This window comes from Hippoglossus stenolepis, chromosome 10 (assembly GCF_022539355.2).
Source record: "Hippoglossus stenolepis isolate QCI-W04-F060 chromosome 10, HSTE1.2, whole genome shotgun sequence".
Lineage (NCBI taxonomy): Eukaryota > Metazoa > Chordata > Actinopteri > Pleuronectiformes > Pleuronectidae > Hippoglossus > Hippoglossus stenolepis.
Window position 1 is genome coordinate 2,617,401 of NC_061492.1, and position 21,362 is coordinate 2,638,762.

A 21,362-nucleotide genomic window follows, 5' to 3' on the forward strand; every position below is an offset into this window, starting at 1 on the left:
CTCATGGTTTGGGGGGCCCCTCATGGTTTGGGGCCCCTGTGTAGTTGAGCATTTTGCCTGGAAACAATACAAATACCAGGTTCGATCCACAGTTACACACAGTGTGGACAGAAATACATCAGGTGCCGGTGAAACGTTTTCTGATTGATCATGTGATTGTTTAAAATAATAACACGATAATAACACGTCAAATGAAAAGTGGACAGTAAATTCAAACATGAACCTGCAGTACCAACAAAAGAAGCTAGGAGGTGTAAAACCTACTGGAACAATACAACCCCTATTTCCGGTAGTTACAAAAATATTACTAATGCATTAATAATAATAGATAATCAAAGTAATAAATAATTAAATAATAACAAAAGTCCATGTCCTTAATAAGACATTATTGAAGGATGTGGAACTGGGGACCCTGGAGGGTATTTTAAATAACAAGGGGTCAATTGATTAGAAGTTACTGTGATTTCTTCCCTACTATAGAGTTCATATCTGTGTTTTTTTATTTTGCTGTAGAGTATAACAGTGTAATAGTATATATTTGCCTTACAAACTTTTTCCAAAACTAAGAATGTCATTGCAGTGATAACTTTGTGTCTGCATAATTCAATAAAGCATTTGAATAGAATTGAACTAAATGGAAATAAAGAGACTTGAAGTAAAGTGAATTAAAGTAAAGGGAATTAAAGCAAAGTAAAGAAGAGTAAAGCAAATTAAAGTAAAGTAAAGTAAAGCGAAGTGACGTGACGTGATGGGACATGAATTGAAGTAAAGAAAATTGAATTGAACTCAAACGAACTTGCTTGAATTTGACATCATTTTACTTTATAAGCTCACCGGAAGTGTCTGGTTCCCCCTCACACCTCCGGTCGCTTCACAGAGGCACTGACAGCGGTGTGACGTCACTCCGGAGCCTAGACCCGGCTCGCTGTCACCGCGGAACAGAGAAGAACCTATGGGGAGGATCAAAGACGAGAACCAGAGGATCAAAGACGAGAACCAGAGGATCAAAGACGAGCGCCGGAGAACGACAGAGGAGAACCGTAGAACAATCATAGAACAATAACAGAACAATAACAGAACAATAACGGACAATCATACAACCACCCAACCACCGAGGAGACCCACAGAGGCATGTGATGACAAGGAGTCAGATCTCTCCGTGTTCACGTCCACCTTCCTCGTAGCCCGTTAATTCACCTCACGGGACCTCGGGAGCGTCGTAGCGGCTCAGCAGCGGCTCCTCTCCGGCCTCCAGCGCTCCAACACACCGGTGCTAAGTGGCTAACTAGCCTGTGAGTAAAGTGAAACCATTGAGGACAGAGAGCCTCCCGCATGGCGTTAATCCTGCTCACCAGGTCCCGGGCACCTTTGATGAAAACGTCCCGGTCTTTAAAGAACGAGTTCCGGAAAGGTAACTATGAGTTTGATGTGTTTTGTTTGTTGCTGTGGAGCTTTGTTTATTTTGATGACATTGAGCTAGCCTAGCTTCGGTGTTATTAGCATGCGGGGGTGTCATGTTTTCTCCGGTCAGTGGCTGTGTTGTTGTTTCCAGGAAGATGGTGACGGTTCCCAGCAGATAACTGGATGAAACGGAACCAAACCAGACCTGTCATTCAGTGTTTTAATCCATAAATCAATAACCAACCCGGGTCAATCAATGCTGCTGTCGGTCTGTCCGGGTTTAAGGTCATCATCCCGCATGAATCAGCGTTTTAAGGGCCTCACAGTTCTGAGAGGAGCACAACATGATTTGGGATTCAGGTTATCTGAGGACAGCCATCTTCTGTCCAGCCCCCCCCTCTCTGCTGCAGGATGCTTGTTGCCATGGGAACAGGTTTCCCTGTGTTCATTCAGCATCCCCGTCAGAGCAGTGGGTTTTAAACATGAATGAAGCTGAGCTCAGGCTCTGTCATGTGCACGTTTCTATTTAATTCATCACAATGTCAAAGTGAACTTTATTTGTCATTCAGACCATACAACAACAGGAAGTGCACAGCAGAACGGATTGGGCTACTCCCATGTGCAAATATAAAAAGGCGAGTTCAGTTAACCCAACAAAAACAGACATAATAGACGAGACCCTTTCACAAATAAACATATATGTCTGTGTTTATGTTTGCCGATATGAAAACGTTGTTTTACCGAATAAATAATGCATAAAAGATGTGTATTTATGTTTATATTCTACCTAAAGAATTACAGAACATTTTAAATTACAGTTCTTTATATTTGGTTGTATTTGTGCCTGTTTTATTTAGTTATTATTATTATTATATATATTATTTTAAATCTTTAACATATGGTTAAACTTAAATCATCGATTGGATGGTTGGATCATTGCAGTTACATTGAGTGACAGTAAATGTAAACTTGATCCTGGTGAATATTACTAAGGTGCTTGAGTGATGAAGATATGAGATGTGAGTTTATATATGAGCTGAATGCGTCTGTCTGTGTGTTCATCAGTTTTTCTCAGTCGTCTGTTTGGACAACGTTGTGAAATCATGAGCCGCGGCATAATGGTGATGCATTGTGGGAACTTTGTGCTTCTCCCTTACAAGCTTCTTCTGCTGACATTTTAACTCATTTTTGCTTCAATTAGATTGTTCCATCGATCGATTCATAGTAAAATCCAGATTTTCATAGTTGGGTTAATGGCACTTTAGGATTTTCTATATCAGTCACACTCTAGAATAATCATTACCTTAATGGCTGTAATCTTAAACCAAACTGCACTCATTCTATTAATGTCCACCCTCTTTTAAGAGAAGTGATTTTATTTTTAGTTGAACCATCTTTCCTCTGGTCTTTGCTCAAACAGATTGTGGCTCCAGAACAACTCGCTATCCTGTATTTCCATATCACTGCAAGTTCTTTATTAGCCTCGCACTTTACCTGTTATATAACCAGTGTAGATATGAAGGTGATACGTCTCTTTGCACTTTCATTGTTTGGTTTCTAGGTGTGTCATAGCCGCTCAGGGGCCGTGGAGATTAATGTCTCAGATTTCTTTCTCAGGAAATGTTTGTATTTGAGTTGGTGCGTTATAGCTGTGCTTCTAAATAGATGATTGGCTCATGACGGGGATTTGTCCGTCAGACGGAGACCGTGCTCTTGGCTTTAGGCCCAGATTATCAGACAAATTGCTGTGCTTCCATGAAGAAAGGTCACTGCCTCTTATAACTCCACCTGAGTAAGACTGGAGTTAATTCTCTCATTACTTATTCAGCTGGAAGCAGTCATGATACAAGAGTCTCATGAAAAAACAGAAGCTGGAACATTTACATAATAATCAGTTAATGATAATCCTTGCTCTGATCGAGTAAAATTCAAAAACCCTCGACTCAGGTTGTGACCCTGACCAACCACGGCTGCTGTGACTCCTGAACATTGACCACCATGCCAATGGAAGCACAGCAGTCATCAAACAGGCTGTAGGTCAGTTGTAGTAAAGATAAGAGCGTTATCTAACACAGCATTAAAGAAATACGACAGAAACCTAGTTCCAGTTGTATCGGTGTGTGTGTGAAGGGGAATCTAGAACAACATATGGAGCAATATGTTTAAACACTGCAGCATTTACTGGTTTTATGTGGTTGGTGCAGCTGAGTCCTCTGTTGTTTGGACTCATTTCACACTGAAACGGCTGACAACGTGAGTCTCAGTTGTCTGCACTAATCGTCAGTATGTCTGAGAGCTGAGTCCCAGGGGAAATGAAACTAAAATACCATATTTTACTGGATACAGCTGGAGATGCCTGATACCTCCTGATCTACGTACTCAGAAGGCTCGGCTGTACTCTTTGTCGTTCTGGATTTTACGCTAAGAACCATGTGTGACGGGAGGTGTCCAGTTGATAAACCGATTATGCAGCCCTACCAACTGTCCTGTTCTTGTCTTGCCTCCACGTCAGTCAGATTCAAACACGTGAGCCGACGCTGCTCATAAAACAAAGGGTAATTCACCTAAGATCCAGTATTTTGTTAGATTTTTGGCAATAAATTGAAAAGCAGCATGTTTTGTATGCAAGGCTGCTGCACCGATGTTGAAAAAGCTGAGGCTACAAGGAAAACGGATCTCAGGAGCACGTACAGGAACTGAGCGTCTCTGTGGTTATTTACTGCTCACAAGGTTAATGATGGGAGTTTTATTAGACTTCCATTTTACTATTTTACTGCTGCACGGAGCCCTTTGAGCTGTGGGGTCACTCACAAGTTAGCTGTGGTTTCCAGAAGTCCAGCAGGGCGTGGGGAGCGTGACCTAGTTCTGACCCTCCATGACCAGACCTGGTTTATTCTGGGTCAAGATTAAGATCAAATCAAGTCCATTGTAAAATAAGTCGTATCGAATGTTCAGTAAGTTCAAGTTGACTTTTTCTGTCTTTATTCTCGTAAATGGCTGAAATTTTCAGTATTAATTTCACAGACGTGTTGATCAGAAGTTAGTTCAATACACGCTGTGGTTTCTTTACTTTAGGCTAATTGTTGACTTGTTCTCCAGTGGAAGATGACAAAAATACCAAGTTCCACAGAGAACTGGAAAGGCGGCATTTATCAGTGACTACAGGTTGTAGTTGAAAGCTTTACTTTTACTGAAATCACTGTGAGGACGAAGCAGTTTTAGTTTTGCATGAATGAGGTTTTATGCATTCCACAATAATCCATGAGCACATTACAGATTACACAGAAATGAAAGTCATGTCATGTTTACTTTTCATTTAAAGTAAAGTCTCTGTGTGTAAAACAACAAACACATTGTAGAAATGTCACACAGATTACTTTCGTAATTTTATATATCTGTTCTCTGCCACATTTTCATACCATAACATTCTGTTATATTTGTTATTAAAATTATTTCAACAAACATGCTGACAAAATGTAAATCGTAGTTCCGCCAAAATGAGAAACCTAGTGTAGCATAACTTGGACTGAAAGTGGTTTGAGCATGAAACCAATACTCAAACCCCGGGTGGGGGGTAAATTCACAGAGGAAACCCAGTGTGTAGATGTGTGTAGATGTGTGTAGATGTGTGTAGATGTGTGTACAGTGCAGGAGAACAGTACAGGTCAGGGTCAGGTAATCTGCTGTAGTTCCAGGGATTTCTCTCTGTGCTGCAGTGGCTTCTGCCACAAAGGTGACTCTGTTCCAGTAAACTCTGTGTCGTACTGGCTGCCGGCCACAGCCTGACATGTTCGACCAGGCCTTACTGGATTTACTCCAGCCGGCCATGTGAGGGCCAGAGGAAGGGTGTGGTTACGTCATCTGCTCTCTGATGATTGGCCTGAAGGGTCTCACCACCCCGCCCTCTCTCCGCATGTGCACACTTCGCCCTGACGGGGGCCTCTGGGGCTTTGGAGCCCCACCGTGGGCCTCACTCAGGGAGGGTGGGGGTGTTATGGCCACTGAGGCACAGATACTCTCACAGAAACAATACACTGAATTTATTCTATGGACACGTGAACGACACAGAGTCATTTTAAACATTAGCAAGTTGTAAAAATAACCTGAAGTTCCAGAGATTTGCATGCTAAGAAGTGATAAAGCTACAGAACTCATGAAGCCGGAGAAACGGTGAAAAAGATTAATCAAGATCTATTTTCTACGACAGCAGCAGGGGCTGTATTCTTTTATCATTATTACATAATCACACAGAGTTATAGTTCGGTCATTGAACTCAGAAATAAAATGACATTAAAGAATCAGACCAGACGAGGCCTGTGGATATCTGCTGCTGTTTGATCTGCTCGTCTACTCATCAGCAGCACTTCATGGAATTCCTGAGTAGTCTCTATGTGTGTATATGTGTGTATATGTGTGTATATGTGTGTATATGTGTGTATATGTGTAAACTCTTCCCCTCATATTTTTGTTTCCTTCTTTGCAGGGGCACTTCAAGATGGTGCCTGTTTCAGCTGCACAGCCCTCAGACTCTCCAGTCCGATGTAAGTCGAATAATCACGAGGATTAAACCGAACATCTGAAAACAACTCTTACGATATAAAAACTTCAGTGAAGAACATTTAAACATTTTAAGACGGAAATTCAGTTTCACCGATATTTAAAGATTTGAGGTTTCTGGGTGTTTTTATGTTCGTAAGTGGACTCGGCTCAGACCTGCTTGAGGTTTTGAGCTTAAATGTTAGTTTATTATCTTTTGACATTTATTTCTGAGATTTGACTTGTGCTTCCGTAGCCACATGGATGCTAACATGGTTTTTTGGATGCTATTTTATGTTCAATCAAACCCAAATTCACATTTCTGTGTTGTGTTTTCATTGTATTGCTTTTGGCAAAAATGTTCCAGTGGAGTTTGTTTTGTCCAAAGCCGTCACTGTTTTGTTTAAAGTAGAACTTGTGATTTTCCTTTCTGATGTCCTCACCCTGTTGTTTCCTTAGACTTGATGGGCGACTCGGCAGTTTGACCCAGGTCTCTTCATTCGGTCCTTTCCTCCCTGGGTCAGATGGAAGTGTGGGCCCCTGCCAGAGCTTGGACTCACTGCGGCACTACTGCGCTCTTGTGCCGGGGGCCTCCCCCTCAATACACCCTGCGATCACAACAGGGGCCCAGTGGTCGATAGTGCGGCAGCAGGACATCTCCGGAGTCAGGTGGATACACACTTCAAGGAGGAGATGGGACGATTCGAAGGTGGAGAAGTCACTGCGTTCGATAAAGGACAAGAAGAAGCTGGAGGAGGGAGGGCCGGTGTACAGTCCCACGCTGGATGCAGAACGTGTGAGAAGGACGGTCCGACAGTGGGTCGTGGATGAAGTCAAGCACTACTACCACGGCTTCAGGCTGCTGTGGATCGACACCACCATTGCTGGGCGATTGCTGTGGATGGTGTTGAACGGAAACGTCCTGTCCCGACGTGAGAGGAGACAGGTGAGGCCTGCAGGCAGGAAACGTAGAGGAAGCTTTTCTCTGGAGACCAAATCTGTTCAGATGATTTGTTACTTAAAGGGAATTACAGGACATTTTATTTGAGCAGAAATGGGAAAACTCACCCACCAGCCACTGAGTAAGGAAAGACGTGTTTCCACTATGACTCAGAGTTTACACTGTGCACAACCAGCGTGAGTGTAGACTTCAGGAATGACGGAGTCGGACAGCTCAGACATCTTGTTCTGTAATGTTTAATCCACAGCTTCTCAAACCTAAAGGGATCAATTATAGAAATTGGCGGTGTTGACTCACCAGGCGCCCGCTGCTGCTCTGCTGCCTGATTAAAGCTCTTGAGGTTGATGCTTTTACGTGTGGCTGCTTTGATTAGAAAGGTCCTCAGTTAACTTCGCCCAGTTTGTGTTGTATCGGCTGCGGTGGTTTACAACAGCAACGCTTTTAGTAGAAAAACAATCACAGCTTTTAGTTTTTCTGAGCGACTGATGATGATGATACAGCAGCTGCTTGATTGAATACCCTAAGATATGATACAAACTTAACTTGACTGAAATGTGTTGAAATAGTAAAACTGATAGAAACATGGTTTAACGATCGCTAATTTAAACCAGATGCAGAGTAAACACAGCAGTGAAGTAAACGAGTAGAATAAACATCGTTTCCATGACGGACTCTTCTCGTCTTCTTTGACAAAACCTGCTACTTGCTCTGAATTCACGGCAGCCGCTCGTCCCACATTCAGGGCCGAGCTGTCTGGATGGAGGCCCAGTGCTCGCTGCAGTAATCGGATGCAGGCGCTGGCACACATCAGGTGTCGTTTCAGGGCAGGTGAGCAGGTCAGCTCGGGTCACACTTACTTACTGCTGCCCGGTTCCTGTGCGGTACAGGAGGCTACAGACTTAGTGGAAAAGATTGTGAACGCTCTGCGTCAGGTTGACTTCGCCTCTGCTCATTTCTGGATGGTGGAAGGAAGTGGAGACACATCGTCCATCTTTATTTACAGTCTTTGCTTCGATGCAAAACCAAAAACCTAAATGACCATAATTAACGTTTTGACTGTGTTTAATTGTTATTCTGATAATTTGCAGGATTATGCAAAAGTTCAGAGTGTGTACAATTTGGAGCAGATCCAAATAGAAATCTGAATCTAGTGAATTTAAATCTGGTTTCACAATGGGACTGTGCTCTGTGAGTGCCATCGTAGTTTTAACTATTTACTTGGAATCCTTCATCATTTTTGTGCTCAAACAATATTATAACTTCACAAAATGGTTCTATTGAAAGACAGGAAACGATTTAATTAACTTATTTACGATACATCAAACATGTTCCGTGTGGCTATGCTAAAGAAACAGAGGGAATTAAGGCTCGGTGCTGTGCTAACTAATAGCTGCTGGTCAGTGCTGATGATGACCACGGACTGCCCCCCCCCTCCTCTGCATTAAACCCACACCACCGTCCCATCTGCACCTTTTCAAATGCAGCTGACTCCCTTGGAGCGCATGTCCCGAGCCCATCTACAGCCCATTCATCAAGCCCGGACTGGCTTTGCCTCCTTAATCTCCCCCTTTCATATTCACTTACAATACTCAGGCCTCCGTTTAAGGCTCCTTCCATTTGAATCTGTCACCCCCTCCACCCTGCTTTGATGGTGGAACTCTGGGAGATGATATACATGTCAATGGAACCGCGGACAAAGGCCTTTTCACTCGGGCTGGCCCTAAATCCTTCACCCTACTGGTCCACCGACATGCAGGTGGAAAGGGCCGAGAAAGGAGGACTGGTGCTTTGGCCTTCTCCCCTCAGCGCTGGTTTCTGTAAACGGTTGGTTGGGATTGTGTTGACGGTGAGTGAGCCACAGTCGGACAGCTGTACAATGAAGAAGACCAGTGTCCGCGTGCTCCGTCCACACTCGGAGGATTGTTCAGGTCCACGCTGAACAAATGTACTTCCTGTTGGCTCGAGTGGACGTTTAAAAATCGTCACTTTGGTTTTCAGCTCCGTGCAAATAAACGCACCGGTGAATTGGGAGGTTTCTGCTGCTGGGGGAGTTAAACGTGCTGAGTGTGGAAACTGTTATTAGAGGAGCTGATTGTGCCAAGAGACAAAAGTCCAGGCAGACGTCATCACAGCTTCCTCTGGGGACACTGCTCCCTGGTGGAGGCACGCACACGCTACAGCCTGCCGGAGACATAAGGGCCCTAAATGTTCAAATCAACCATATTCACTGTTCACAAACACAAGCAGACACTTACTTAGATTGGGCTCAAGGTTGTCATGTGTGATCTCGTCCTCATGCCGGTTTTCTGCACTTTCTCCTCAGTTTCTCAGAACGTGTGCCGACGTCTTCAGACTTCTTCCCTTCCTGGTCTTCATCATCGTCCCCTTCATGGAGTTCCTGCTCCCCGTGGCTCTGAAACTCTTCCCCAACATGTTGCCGTCCACCTTTGAGACACAGTCAAAGAAGGTAAAGAAACTCAGGCTCAAGATGCATGAGACTATAACTATTATTTTCAGTGTGATTTGAGACACAGTTTACTATAAAAAAAACAAATAAATCTAATACTCACATTAAAAAAAATTAAAACCTAAGACTTATTATATTATAGTTGTTTCCTGACTAAATGAATATTAGTGTCCCACACACCGTAGGATCAGTGACACTGTACATGTGTTCACGGTTAAATAAGAAGATAAAATTAAAATCTTTATCCCTCTCGTGAACTTTCACCTGAGATCCTGATGAGGTGATCAGAGCACTGTCTCTCCCTGACAGCAGTTAATCCTAATTACAGCCTAATCCAGAGCACAACAGGATCCCTGACCTGTTCCACACTCCTAATGTTGGACATGCTCATAATCAATGCAACGTAAAAATCCTCGTTGGTAGAATAATCATTTGTAATGACGCATTAAGGATCAAGCTACACTGTGAGACATGGTACTGACAGTATAGTACATGTCCTAAATTGTTTTCAGGAGGAGAGGTTGAAAAAGGAGCTGAGGGTCAAACTGGAGATGGCCAAGTTCTTGCAGGACACCATCGAGGAGATCGCCCTGAGGAACAAGGCGGCCCAGGGCAACGTGACGGAGGAGTTCTCCACCTTCTTCCAGAAGGTTGGTGTCACTGTTGGTTCAGACCAGAGAGAGAATGGGCTCAGTGCTGCCCCCTGGTAGTGGAAACAGTACAATGTCGCTTGTTGGTTGGTCTGGTGTGGTGTGTATATACATATATGCTGAATGATATATATAGATAAGTCAAAATGGCTGTAATATGAATGATAAATGTAAGATTCAGTGATTATGTAGTTTTGAGGATTGAAATGACCAAATGACTCCTGAATCTGGACAAACACAGCGACAGTTTAAGTCTTAATTTGAAGATTCTCCTCAGATGTGATCTACAAGTCTCAACTCCTTCATCTCTGTAGATCCGTGACTCCGGTGAACGTCCCAGTAATGAGCAGATCATAAAGTTCTCCAAGCTGTTTGAGGATGAGCTGACTCTGGACAACCTGACCCGGCCTCAGCTGGTGGCTCTCTGCCGCCTCCTGGAGCTCCAGTCCATCGGGACCAACAACTTCCTCCGCTTCCAGCTCATCATGAAGCTGAGGGCCATCCGTGCAGACGACAAGGTACCAGGCTGTTTCCTTCCTGAACCTAATACGTTTCCTCTGTAAAAGCAGAACTTGGTCTGTGTCAATGGAAGTGAATCATGAAAAACTCTGTGTGACCCCTGTGCTCTGTTTGTGCAGCTCATAGCTGATGAAGGAGTGGAGAGTCTGAACGTGAACGAGGTGCAGGCGGCCTGTCGCGTCCGAGGGATGAGATCTCTCGGAGTCACAGAAGATCGACTGAGAGAGCAACTCATCCAGGTAACGACGACGTCCAGAGACGGAGGACGGGTTTGACTGTCTGCTTCACATTCCACCGTTTGTTCTTCTCTTTGGAATGGGGAAAAACATGCAAAACAAAATCGGGTTATTGAGACTTTAACGATGAAGGTGACTTGTGTTTAAAGAGGTTTTATTCATCTGTTGACCGTCACCTCTGTGTTGTTTGAAGTGGTTGGACCTGCATCTGAACCAGCAGATCCCCACCTCTCTGCTGCTGCTGTCTCGAGCCATGTTCCTGCCCGACACGCTGTCTCCTGCCGACCAGCTGAAGACCACGCTGCAGACGCTGCCCGACATTGTGGTATGTGAACACGACTTATACTCGTAATGAGTGTTTCATTTCAGTTTTACAAAGGCCAGAACTTGATAAAACGAGTGGCTACGCTCATTCGTCACTTCACTCGCTCCTCTCCAGACGAAGGAGGCCCAGTTGAAGGTGGCAGAGATGGAGCTCTCCAAAGTCGACAATAAGACCAAAGTGGAGACGATGCTGCAGGAGGAGGCGGTCATACGCCAGGACAACAAGGACCGTCAGATGGAGAGGTTGGCTGACGCTGCAGAGAAGGTTGCCAGGGTAATGACGCTGCACGTATTTTATTTCCTGGATTAAAGCCTCGGGAGCACGTCCGTGTTATCGTACAGATCATACGTCTTGTACATTTGCTTTATTCGACCCCGTTGTTCTTTGTTTGCCTGACGAGTTGCTCCGTCACTCTCTCGTGCTGCAGGGGGAGCTGGAGATGGAGGCAGAGCGGAGCAAGGCAGCGGCAGCAATGTCCAAGGCTGACATGGCCGCTCACTCAGAGATCCTGAGGGACACAGCGCCTGTCATAGAGGCAATCAAGGTAACATCTCTACACGTACTGGTGGTGATTGTAAAACACTGGACATGTTTTTTATATTTCACACAACATTTAGCAGCTACTTCAAAATTAAATCTCATGGATTCCGGTAAAACTCTACTTTACCTTTGGCAGTGTCAACATTTTAAAACGAAATGACTAAAGCAACAAACACTGATTAAACACAGAAGAACATACACAGACACACACATATCAATAAGTAATAAATAAATGACGTAGCACATGGAGGGTATAAATGATCAGTAAAACAATATAATGACGCAGGCGTATCAAGCAGAAGAACATAAATGCTAAAACAACACACACATACACAAAACTATTAGTGAAATTAGACAAAATAACACAAGAAAAAGAAGTATAAGAAAATATAAGTTCTGTATTTGATATTCTTTGGGTTAAATTGCGATTTACAGACACAGGAAGCCCAATTCTCCCTTACAGGTAGTTAATGTATTAAAATATTCAACAAATAATATTTTTGGGTAAGATGTAATAGTGACGTCAGAGGATGATAAGACTGTCGGCTCTGTATCTTTGTGAAAAACCCTGAAATGTGATCGCGTGTCTCATTTACTAAGTAATTTATTTATCTCTCCGTCACTTCTTTGTCTTCCGTACTGCACAGTTTGAACAGTGGCAGACTTTCCTGTGCTTCCAGGTCAGGTTCAATGTTGTCTCCTCCCAAACGACCCTCACACCAGTTTATCCCTTCAAACACAGTTTCCCCCGTCTTCCTCTGAGCAGACACAGATGTGGGTTAAACAGCACTTGCACGTAAATTATGGCATTTAGTTTCTTTTGCCCTTTTCAATAACTGTTTGATCTCACGTTCAGAAGGGTTGAAAACTGAATGAAAGGATTTGAACCCGAAATACAAGCTTTTAAGCACGAGATGGTGACGTCAGCCAGAGGAGAGTTGTCTTTGGAAAGCAGAGCAGGAGAAAATGAGGCAAGGGCCGACCACAAATGTTCATATTCAGCTTTCTGTGTTCTGAAGTGGGTTGAAAAACAGAGAAGGTAAATTACAGAACAGAAAACCTACAGATCCCAGATGAGTTAAACCTACTGGGATTAAATCTTTGTAATTTATACCTAAAATACAACTTCTGTCTTTCTTCCATGTGGACAAGCCAGGGTCAGATTTGTTTTTATTGTAGTAAACCTCACTCCTCTGGTTAAACAAATACTACATATGACTTGTGACCTCTGTTCGACCCACATCTGTATGGACTCTTCTGATCCTTGTCAATCCTCCCAGGCAGCGATACTGACCCAGGTTCAACCCCCGTCTAACAACCTTTGTAGCTCCACAGAGTTCCTTCCATGTTGTTGGGTCATGGGGAGTTTCCCACTTTCCTCTCCAACCTTCCTCCTTTTATCCATCCTGTGTGTTTAGGTTGTTCTTATGTGGGTTCATATGAAACCAACATGTGGCTCTTGTTAAGAGAACACGCATTGTGACCTATTTCAATGTAACTGGGTTGTGTAGTGTAAAGGAAAACATGAACATAAGCCTCTGTGTTTATCGTTGTCTTCATCTTTTATCTCGTCTTTATAACAATTTAAATCCAAGTGGTGGATAATCAAATATTTGGGATTGTATGTTTATCTTTCAGGACGAGGAGATCACCAAAGAGGAGATTGACATGTTGGGCGACGCCTGCTCAAAGCTGAAGGAGCAGAGGAGGCTGTTGACTCTGGAGAAAGAGGAGCTGGAGGAGCTGAAGGATGACGTCCAAGAATACAACGAGGTGCCTTTTTCTCACAGGAGTTACTGTAGAGACGAGCTTTACATTCGAATCAAAGGTTTCTCTTCAGCCGATCTCAGGGAAACTCAGAGCAGCAGCAGGCAGGGCATGACGTGTAACTTCTGCAGTGGAAAGATCAGGGTTATTGTTTACAGCTCATTGAAGATGGTGGGTGGAGAAGCTACTCTCCGCCAGAATGTTTATTTATTTGTCGTTCAGCGCCTCACACATGTATAGCTCCTAATTTTCATCCTGATTTACACTTTACCTGTTTCTGTAAAAGTTCTGTAAAAGTTCTGCATTTCATCTGTGATCTCGTCGTGCGTTCTCCAGGATCTGGAGGAAATAAAGATGGAGCTCTTTAAGAGCGGCCAGGAGAAGACGGTGGAGGAGTCCAAGGCGAGCCAGCGCCTGACGAAGAGAGTGAACCGAATGATCGGCCGCATCGGCCACATCATCGTGGAGCTGGAGAAGGACAAGGTCATCCTGGACGGACGGGTGGAGAGTGGAAGCACCCCACCTGTTGGGTAAGAGCTGAACTGCAACTGAAGCACAATGTAGGGATGGCAGCGAGAAGCCTGAGCAGATTCCTCTGATTTCCACAACCGGAGGCATTTCGATGGGTTCACCCTTCAAAGGAATAGTTCAGTATTGTTCGATATTCTTTCTCAGCGTGAGACAAGAAGATCGATGTCAAACTCATGTATGCGAGTTCTCCAGTGAACTCCTATGACGTTGATACATCCATACATAACTTTATATTTTATACTTTAACCTAAAACCTCATTATAAAGAACTGTTCATGAAGAGAAAATACAGATGCAGCCAAATATAATGAGTTTTAATTAAGAAAATGAATATTTTTACATAAAAGCTGCATTGTTTATTCTCATATATCTGCAAACAGATACAGAAAGACAGTACATCAGTCAGGCTCTATAATATTTAATAAATATATCTCTCTCTCTAATACATTTGATAAGATTGTCATCAGTCTCATTATCTCACATTTGGAAAGAAAACCATTTCCCTCGATGTTGAACTGTTCCTTTCAGAACAAAGCTTTGCTCTGTCTCACGGCTTTTGCATCATTTCACCAGCGATGGTGTTTGTGTCTGTGAAGAACATGAACTCTGTGTTACCATCCGTCCTGAGAGATCCAATCACACGTCTCTAAGTTCGTCTGGTCAAACCTGGCGTCAGAATGCGTCTGCTGTGATTGGATCTCACTTCATGACCCGTTACTTGTGTTCCTGAAGAGCTAATACTGTTGTTTTTAGCCAATCGGTGTTAACAGATAATGGAGAGAGGCAGAGCGAGCGGAGCTGTCGGGGGCTGTGTGGATCGATATGTGTAACTTCGAAAGCTTAGAATGTGTCGATATGTGGCGGTCAGTGTTAATGTTGTGGCTGCGGCTGCAAATAGATCAACGTTTGGGCTCTGAGAAGTGTAGCAGGTCAGAGGGCGTCAGCGGAGTCGGCCTTTAACCCGGGAGGGATCAACCACAGAATATGACCACATGACCTCCTCTGAATGTGGTGTGAGGGATCAGATCTCTGGACTTAGAGCGGACCTCTAGTGATCGTATCCCTCAGGACGGATGTTAATACCAAGTCTGAACAGAGTGAACGATGAAAAGGCAGCTGTTTGATGCAGCGGCGTAAACAGAGCGTTTTGTAGCTTCTCTCTCAAACGTTGCCTGTGCATCATTTTCTCTGCTTGACAAAAAAAAACGGTTTATCTTTAAATTCTTGTGGATTGAGAATTTGATTTTGTGCTTTTCAGTCTTTATATATTTTTTGGTATCAATCATCATCTGTTGTCATCTGTTGTCATCTTCCTCATCATCATTACCTTCATTGTAAAATGGTGGTGGAGATAAAACAAGGAACAAAAAGGTTTCCCAGAAAAAAACAAAAAAGATAATTGTTTTAGTTTAAAACCAAATCCTAATTTATTTGACATTCTACAGATTATTCTTTGCCACAAGGTAAGAGTTTGTGGTGAACCACCATTCGCTTGCTTCCCATGTGCTGACCTTGTAATAAGGTTGTTGCCCATCAGCTGCTGGAATCACTGCTTATCCATAGCTTCCATTTCTCCTCCCTACATCAAGGTGCTGCCAACAGTTCTGATCCCTTAATGAATAACATCACCTTGAATAGAAGTATCTGCTTGATTTGATTTATTGACCATGTATTAACATCTGTGACCCTTTTTGAGCTCAAAGTATTATGAGTTCTGTGTAAATTCAGATTTATAAATGCAACCGTAACACAAACTGATTCTTGCTATTTGAAGCTGCACACACCTGCTTTAAATACAATATATATGTTTAAAATAATATATATGTATCAGCTTTGAAAACAAATCAGTGAAATTGAAAGTGTGCTGCACTGCATTTCAGCCTGATTTTAATGTTTGGCCTAAATTGAACCTGTTGTGAATTTAAAAATCAGTTTGATTGGTGTGATCTGGGAACCTCGCGTGCAGCATGTTGACCTCGGACTTCTCCACCGCATTTTACGTCCGGTCAAATCTTTTAACCGTTTCCTGTATGCAGTCTGTTCTACACCCTCAGGGAGAACCTCATCAGCATCGACGAGCTGATCAACATCATGCGGCAGATCCAGAACATTCCGGAGCACAAGCTGCAGAGCATCGCCGAGGCCCTGGACGACAACAAGGACGGGAAGATCGACATCGACGACGTCATTAAAGTGCGTCGACTGTAAACGAGGCTTTACTGGTAACCTCATGGTGGAGTTTAGAACTAAGTCTTTCTGTGCCTCAGGTGGTGGAGCTGATCGACAAGGAGGACATCGACATCTCCACCTCTCAGGTGACCGACATCATGGTGATGCTGCAGAAGGAGGACAAGCTGGTGGAGAAGGAAAAGGCCAAAGAGAAGGTGGAGAAGGAGCAGGCAGCCACGCTCAACAACTAATTTCAGTTTCCACAAAAGAGAGACTTGTGAAAAATGATGTTGAGACGATTGGGGGTGATCCCCGGTCAAACCCTGGACACCAGGTGGATCTGGACCAGTCGAGAGAAAGAGTCACAAGGTAACAGCTGACTTCTAAAAAGGTCTTTTCACCATAAATTGAGCTCCTGCTAAAATGTCTAAAAATGTAAAAAGAAGGCGTTTTAAATTTATGAACCGAGGGAACAGAATGACATGACACCACAGTTGTTCTCCAAACATTAAAGGAAGGAAATGATCAAAAGTCATGTGTGTATATATATATATATATATATATATATTCTAAGATAAAGATATTAGCTGATACTTCGATATTGGAATATTTTACCCCCTAAAACCGGCCCCAGACACACTGCATTAGTCGGGCTTTAATATATGAACTAAACTTTGTGGTGGACCGTCTTGCCTTTCATTTCACTCATGTCATCAGCACAGAGAAATGAGATGAGCTCATTTCTAAAGTTTGCACAGTAAAAATCATTGTCGTCATTCCACTCAGTTTATTCCCTTATTGATTTTTGTTCATCCATCATAATCCCGTGTTGTAACCTGTTGTTTTCTCTGAATTGTACATGGACAGGCAGATTGTTGCTGGATATACGATGTTTAAATGGTGGCTGCAACCAAAGACCTCTTTAGATACGACATCCAAATATATTAAAGTTCATTCACAAACATCAAATTATAGGTGTAAGCTAAAGCAATTAAAGTAAAAAATGCTAATTATCCATTTTAAGAATAAGTAGCTGGAGGTTTCATCATTCCCTCCAAAATAAAGTGTTGAAGTTTTGTCTACAATAAGCCAAGGACTGAAGTTAGAAACAACCACATCAATGATAAAAAATGACTGTACTGTAATTTCTTTTGAATTTGTACTTATGACGTGATGATATTTTGTCTGAGCTCTTCGTGTTTAGTCCTGTGTTCCACGTTAAGCTCTTTAAAATGCCAAAGTTGGACTGTGGCACATAAAATAATCAGATTTGGATTATTCCTAAAAAAATCCACAAAACAAGCTGAGACTGTTTTTGTGATGGGATGGAAACATCGGTACTCGTGGGTCAGACCACTCACTCACACACGCATCTCATCACGCACACTCTCAACTACACAACTGGAAGGTTTGGTGACTGCATCTTGCACAGTTGTGATGCTTTCGCGGTAAAAGAGAGACACACAAACACCTGCTGAAGTAACCGCAGCTCGTTGTCTCCAGGACCTTATTGACTGATATTAAATCGCGGTGAGGATCACAGTCAGGGTCACGAACACAACAAACCAAATATCGGGGATTTGATGCCGCGGCCCGTAGAGTTCCATGTTTTTCTAGTTCCAGAGACTAGTTGTGAGTTGTTTGGCGTCCGTCTGCTCGGAGCGTGACTGTTGTTAAATCCGAGTGTTACGACCACCGTCATTCGTCAAAGTGACCTTCTCTTGACACAGATATTAAGGATTATATTCTGCTGTATGTGTATTTTTTTTTTTAGCTTTGATTCTCTTTAAACTTGATGTAATATTAGTATTTTGGGTTGAAGACGACTGGATGAATTGATTCCTAGGCACACGACGAGTCCGCTCTTGTGTTGTATTTTTTGCACCGTTGCCATGAACGTGTGTCGAGTGGAGACACGTTTTCCTCCGGAGGAAGATTTCAGATCATATTTGATTCGGCTGCTCTGCGTTAAATTCATTTCCTCATCGGTGTTCACACTGCAAACAGCTCGACTGTTGCATCACTTACAGCAAACTTCAACTAACGAGTGTTTTCAGATGTACTTTCAACTGATCATCCTTTTGAGTATATTTACAGTTGTAATGGTACGAGAAACTTTGATCATTTTTCATGTGCACAGCAGAAGTTTGGTTTATAAAGGTGAAATAGTTGTGAAGGAGATGCTGTTTGTCTTGTCGGCTGCAGTGTGAGGGTCGGTTCACCTTTTATCTGCTGAGGTGAATTGGCTGTTCCCGAGTTTTATGGTCCTGGCCGACGCTCTGTTATTCCTCCACACTAACTAGAGCTCAGGTGTAAACATGGACGACAGAGTGGTACGAGAGATAACGCCCAGCGGACGACCCGCCGCTTAATCTGTTCCCGGAATCCGCCGTCGTGCGCGTTGGTGATGAAGAGCTTGTTCGTCTTCCATCAGACACTGTCCCGGTTCAGACCGGGCGAGGGCTCTGCTCCGCCTGCGACCAGTCAGACTGATGGGCGCAGGGTAAACACTCGCCCCATACATGGGCCACAGCCAGCTCCACTGGAGGGTTGTGTTTGGATTGGAGACGCTGCGGCGGGACATGCCATGTTCTCTGCTGCATAAATCAGCCGCCAGTGTAAACACGTCGGGGGAACGTTGTGACAACTTCTCGATTACACTCGGCAGAGGACAGGGGTATTCGTGTCCGTCTGACAGGTCGCGCTCGGGGGAAGCTTCGTGCACACGAGCAGCACTGCCACTGTTTGTCGGCATGGGGGGGGGTAACGTAACAGGGTAACTAAGGCTGATGGAGATCAGTGCTCAGGGCTGTCGGAGAAGAAGGGTTTGAAATGAACTGACTGCATCATCGTTCTTTAAGCTGCTTTGTCGGACAATCAAATACATGCGTTAAAAAAATATACGCATTCAAATAATCTTGTGTAATTTAACGTGTGTGGCGACAGATACAGTTATTGTTTCCGTGACAGTTTTCCAGTCAAAGAGTAAAATCTTCCTCATACGACTACAAACGAGTTCATGAGTTAAGATGTTTAAATATTCTTCAAACCCCTTTAGTCACCTGATCCTGATTCCTTCAGAGGAAAGTTAGTCGGCACCGATTGAGTAATTGTTTTAAAGTTAGTTGAAATATATATTTTTAACTCTAGAAAGCCAGAACTCCACATTAATTATTTTTATATTTTCTCAAAATGTAAATATACAGTTATAGATTATTTCAGCTGCACAGTTGGTGATTTTTAGTCCTTTTTCCCCCCAGATTCTACCAGGATATGATTATTAAATATGAGTAACTCCAAATGCATTCAGGAAATCATCGAGGGAAAGATCTCATTTTGAAATAAATATGCAACAAGCCAGTAACTGATTAGAGACACAAAGAAAAGTTTGCTTAAACTTCTCAGAAATGTCTCGACCTGATTGTGCTGCAGCGAGGGAGTCGAGTTCACGGCTCACCACTGGGAGCAGTGTTGCACTGTGTCGTTAGAGCTGCTGCTGCCTTTAAAAAGAAGAAGAGGATGGAGCTGGCAGAAGAAGCATTTGGACAGTGAGATTAAATCATGTTTCATCCATGTTCTAGTCCAGCAGGAGGAAAAGCGTTGATCCGAGCTCACTGTCCGTATTTTGCCACTTGGTAGATGCACTATTTGATTTATTTTTGATACCGTGGGTGTGTGTGTGTGTGTGTTGAAGGTGATGGACTCGGTCCGTGTTGTGATCGACGACAACAAACCGTCCTGAAAGATTCCTGTCGAGTTGTGGAGCTTGTGGAGCTTGTGCACTAGAAGAACAGATATTTAAAGCAATAAGTTGTGTATGCATCGTTTCTGAGTTTCCTTTCTGTCTTTTTGAGTCAGGAGAGGAATTGAATTTGTCAAAATATATATTGTAATACATGTGATTTAGAAAACGAAAAAGCCTGCTGTGGGTCGTGGAAGTGGAAAACCAAGCACAGAGGGTTTCTTGTTCTGCTTCTCGTCTTGATATCGGGTCGATATTCTGCTGATTTGGGAGCTGACGGGCTTGTAGTTGATTGTATGGACTTTTATTTCTTCGAGGACAGATGAATCCCACTTTTTCCCTTTTTTAAATACTTTGCACTCGTCCTTTTTATCCCAAGAGAAATGCTTTAGTTTTGTAGAATATCTGAAAAAGAGGAGGAGTGTCGTTGCAGTTAAGGATCAGTGACGTTAAAGAAGAACCACAGAGTTTCTCTCAGGCTCGAAATAAGTTCCCTCGAAACTGAAAATGTAATCGTTGTAGAAAACCTACGAACGAAGACATGAGACATTTAGCTGAATCTTAAATAAAAGTGCAGCCACCATCATTTCACAGAAAAGCTGTTGTAACGGCGTGTTCAGACCAGAGACTGTAAATGAAGATGGACGACCCGTCTCCACTCCCGTTCCACGATCGAGAACTGAAGCCACGATATCCCGGATTCGAACTCGAGCTTCTTTTGCGAACACTTGAACAAACATCAGTGTGATCGTCCATCTTTACTCACGGTCTATGATTCAGACAGAAAGCTATAGGTGTTCGCTATATCAACCACACGTGCGAGTTTCCATGGACTGTGTTCAACGTGTGGGAGTTTCTGTCTGAATCAGTGTCTGAGGAATTCTGAGCGTAGAAATGTTGTAAAAGTTTGTTTGTGTGATATTAAACTCAAATTTATCAAATAACAAATCGGTTTCCTAAATCAGGAGAAGTCTCTCGCAGTTTAAAAGGTGAAGCGACTTGTTGCAGTTTAATCTCTTCATTGTTCAAAAATTGTTCAAAAAATTTAAAATATTAGTCATTGACTTAATATTAGATTTATTCTATTGGGAGTTTTTGTTTTGTTTTGAGATAATTGTCGTGTTATTTATTTATTTATTTTAAATCCGATCTTTCCAAAGTTTTGAGCAGCTGCACAGGAAACAACAGGAACTGGATTTAATCTCAGTTTGAACTTGAATCTCATCCTTTTTCTTTTGTGTTCATGTAACGAAAAAACATTGACAAAAATTAATCCTACGTGTTGAATAAAAAAAAACGATTGATCCTGAGTTTCTTTGGTTTGGTTTTTGTTCTGTTCCACCATCACTCATCATGCGTGTCGTCACACACAACCTCAGACGCTGTGTGTGTGTGTATATGTGTGTGTTTGTGTATTCATGTGTGTGTTTGTGTATTCATGTGTGTGTTTGTGTGTCTTCCTCTGTTATTTCTGTTATTTCTCATCCCACTCCCTGATTCCAGCCTCACCACTTCATGT

At 43.0% G+C, this 21,362-nt stretch overlaps 1 protein-coding gene across 4 annotated transcripts; it reads left to right on the top strand.

Moving 5' to 3' along the window:
* Positions 1-855: 855 nt before the first annotated feature.
* letm1 (leucine zipper-EF-hand containing transmembrane protein 1) lies at positions 856-21,153 on the top strand. 4 transcript variants are annotated; one of them, XM_035167215.2, is made up of 15 exons: positions 856-1,411; positions 5,885-5,942; positions 6,397-6,883; positions 9,222-9,365; positions 9,878-10,015; positions 10,330-10,533; positions 10,654-10,773; positions 10,964-11,095; positions 11,210-11,368; positions 11,523-11,639; positions 12,283-12,315; positions 13,274-13,408; positions 13,739-13,932; positions 15,969-16,125; positions 16,200-21,153. In XM_035167215.2, the coding sequence occupies exons 1-15, from the start codon at positions 1,333-1,335 to the stop codon at positions 16,350-16,352; spliced, it is 2,310 nt and encodes a 769-aa protein (XP_035023106.1). In that variant the 5' UTR covers positions 856-1,332; the 3' UTR covers positions 16,353-21,153. The 4 variants fall into 4 exon arrangements, with proteins under 4 accessions (XP_035023106.1, XP_035023107.1, XP_035023108.1 ...); XM_035167216.2 differs by having other exon boundaries at positions 15,987-16,125; XM_035167217.2 differs by lacking the exon at positions 12,283-12,315.
* Positions 21,154-21,362: the final 209 nt, after the last annotated feature.

Bases quoted from the DNA above. Each gene is read 5' to 3' on its own strand.
- letm1 (XM_035167215.2), top strand. From the start codon at position 1,333: ATGGCGTTAATCCTGCTCACCAGGTCCCGGGCACCTTTGATGAAAACG. The intron at 11,369-11,522 runs GTAATGACGCTG...CTCGTGCTGCAG, and splicing joins CTGCAGAGAAGGTTGCCAGG to GGGGAGCTGGAGATGGAGGC. The intron at 16,126-16,199 runs GTGCGTCGACTG...TCTGTGCCTCAG, and splicing joins ACATCGACGACGTCATTAAA to GTGGTGGAGCTGATCGACAA.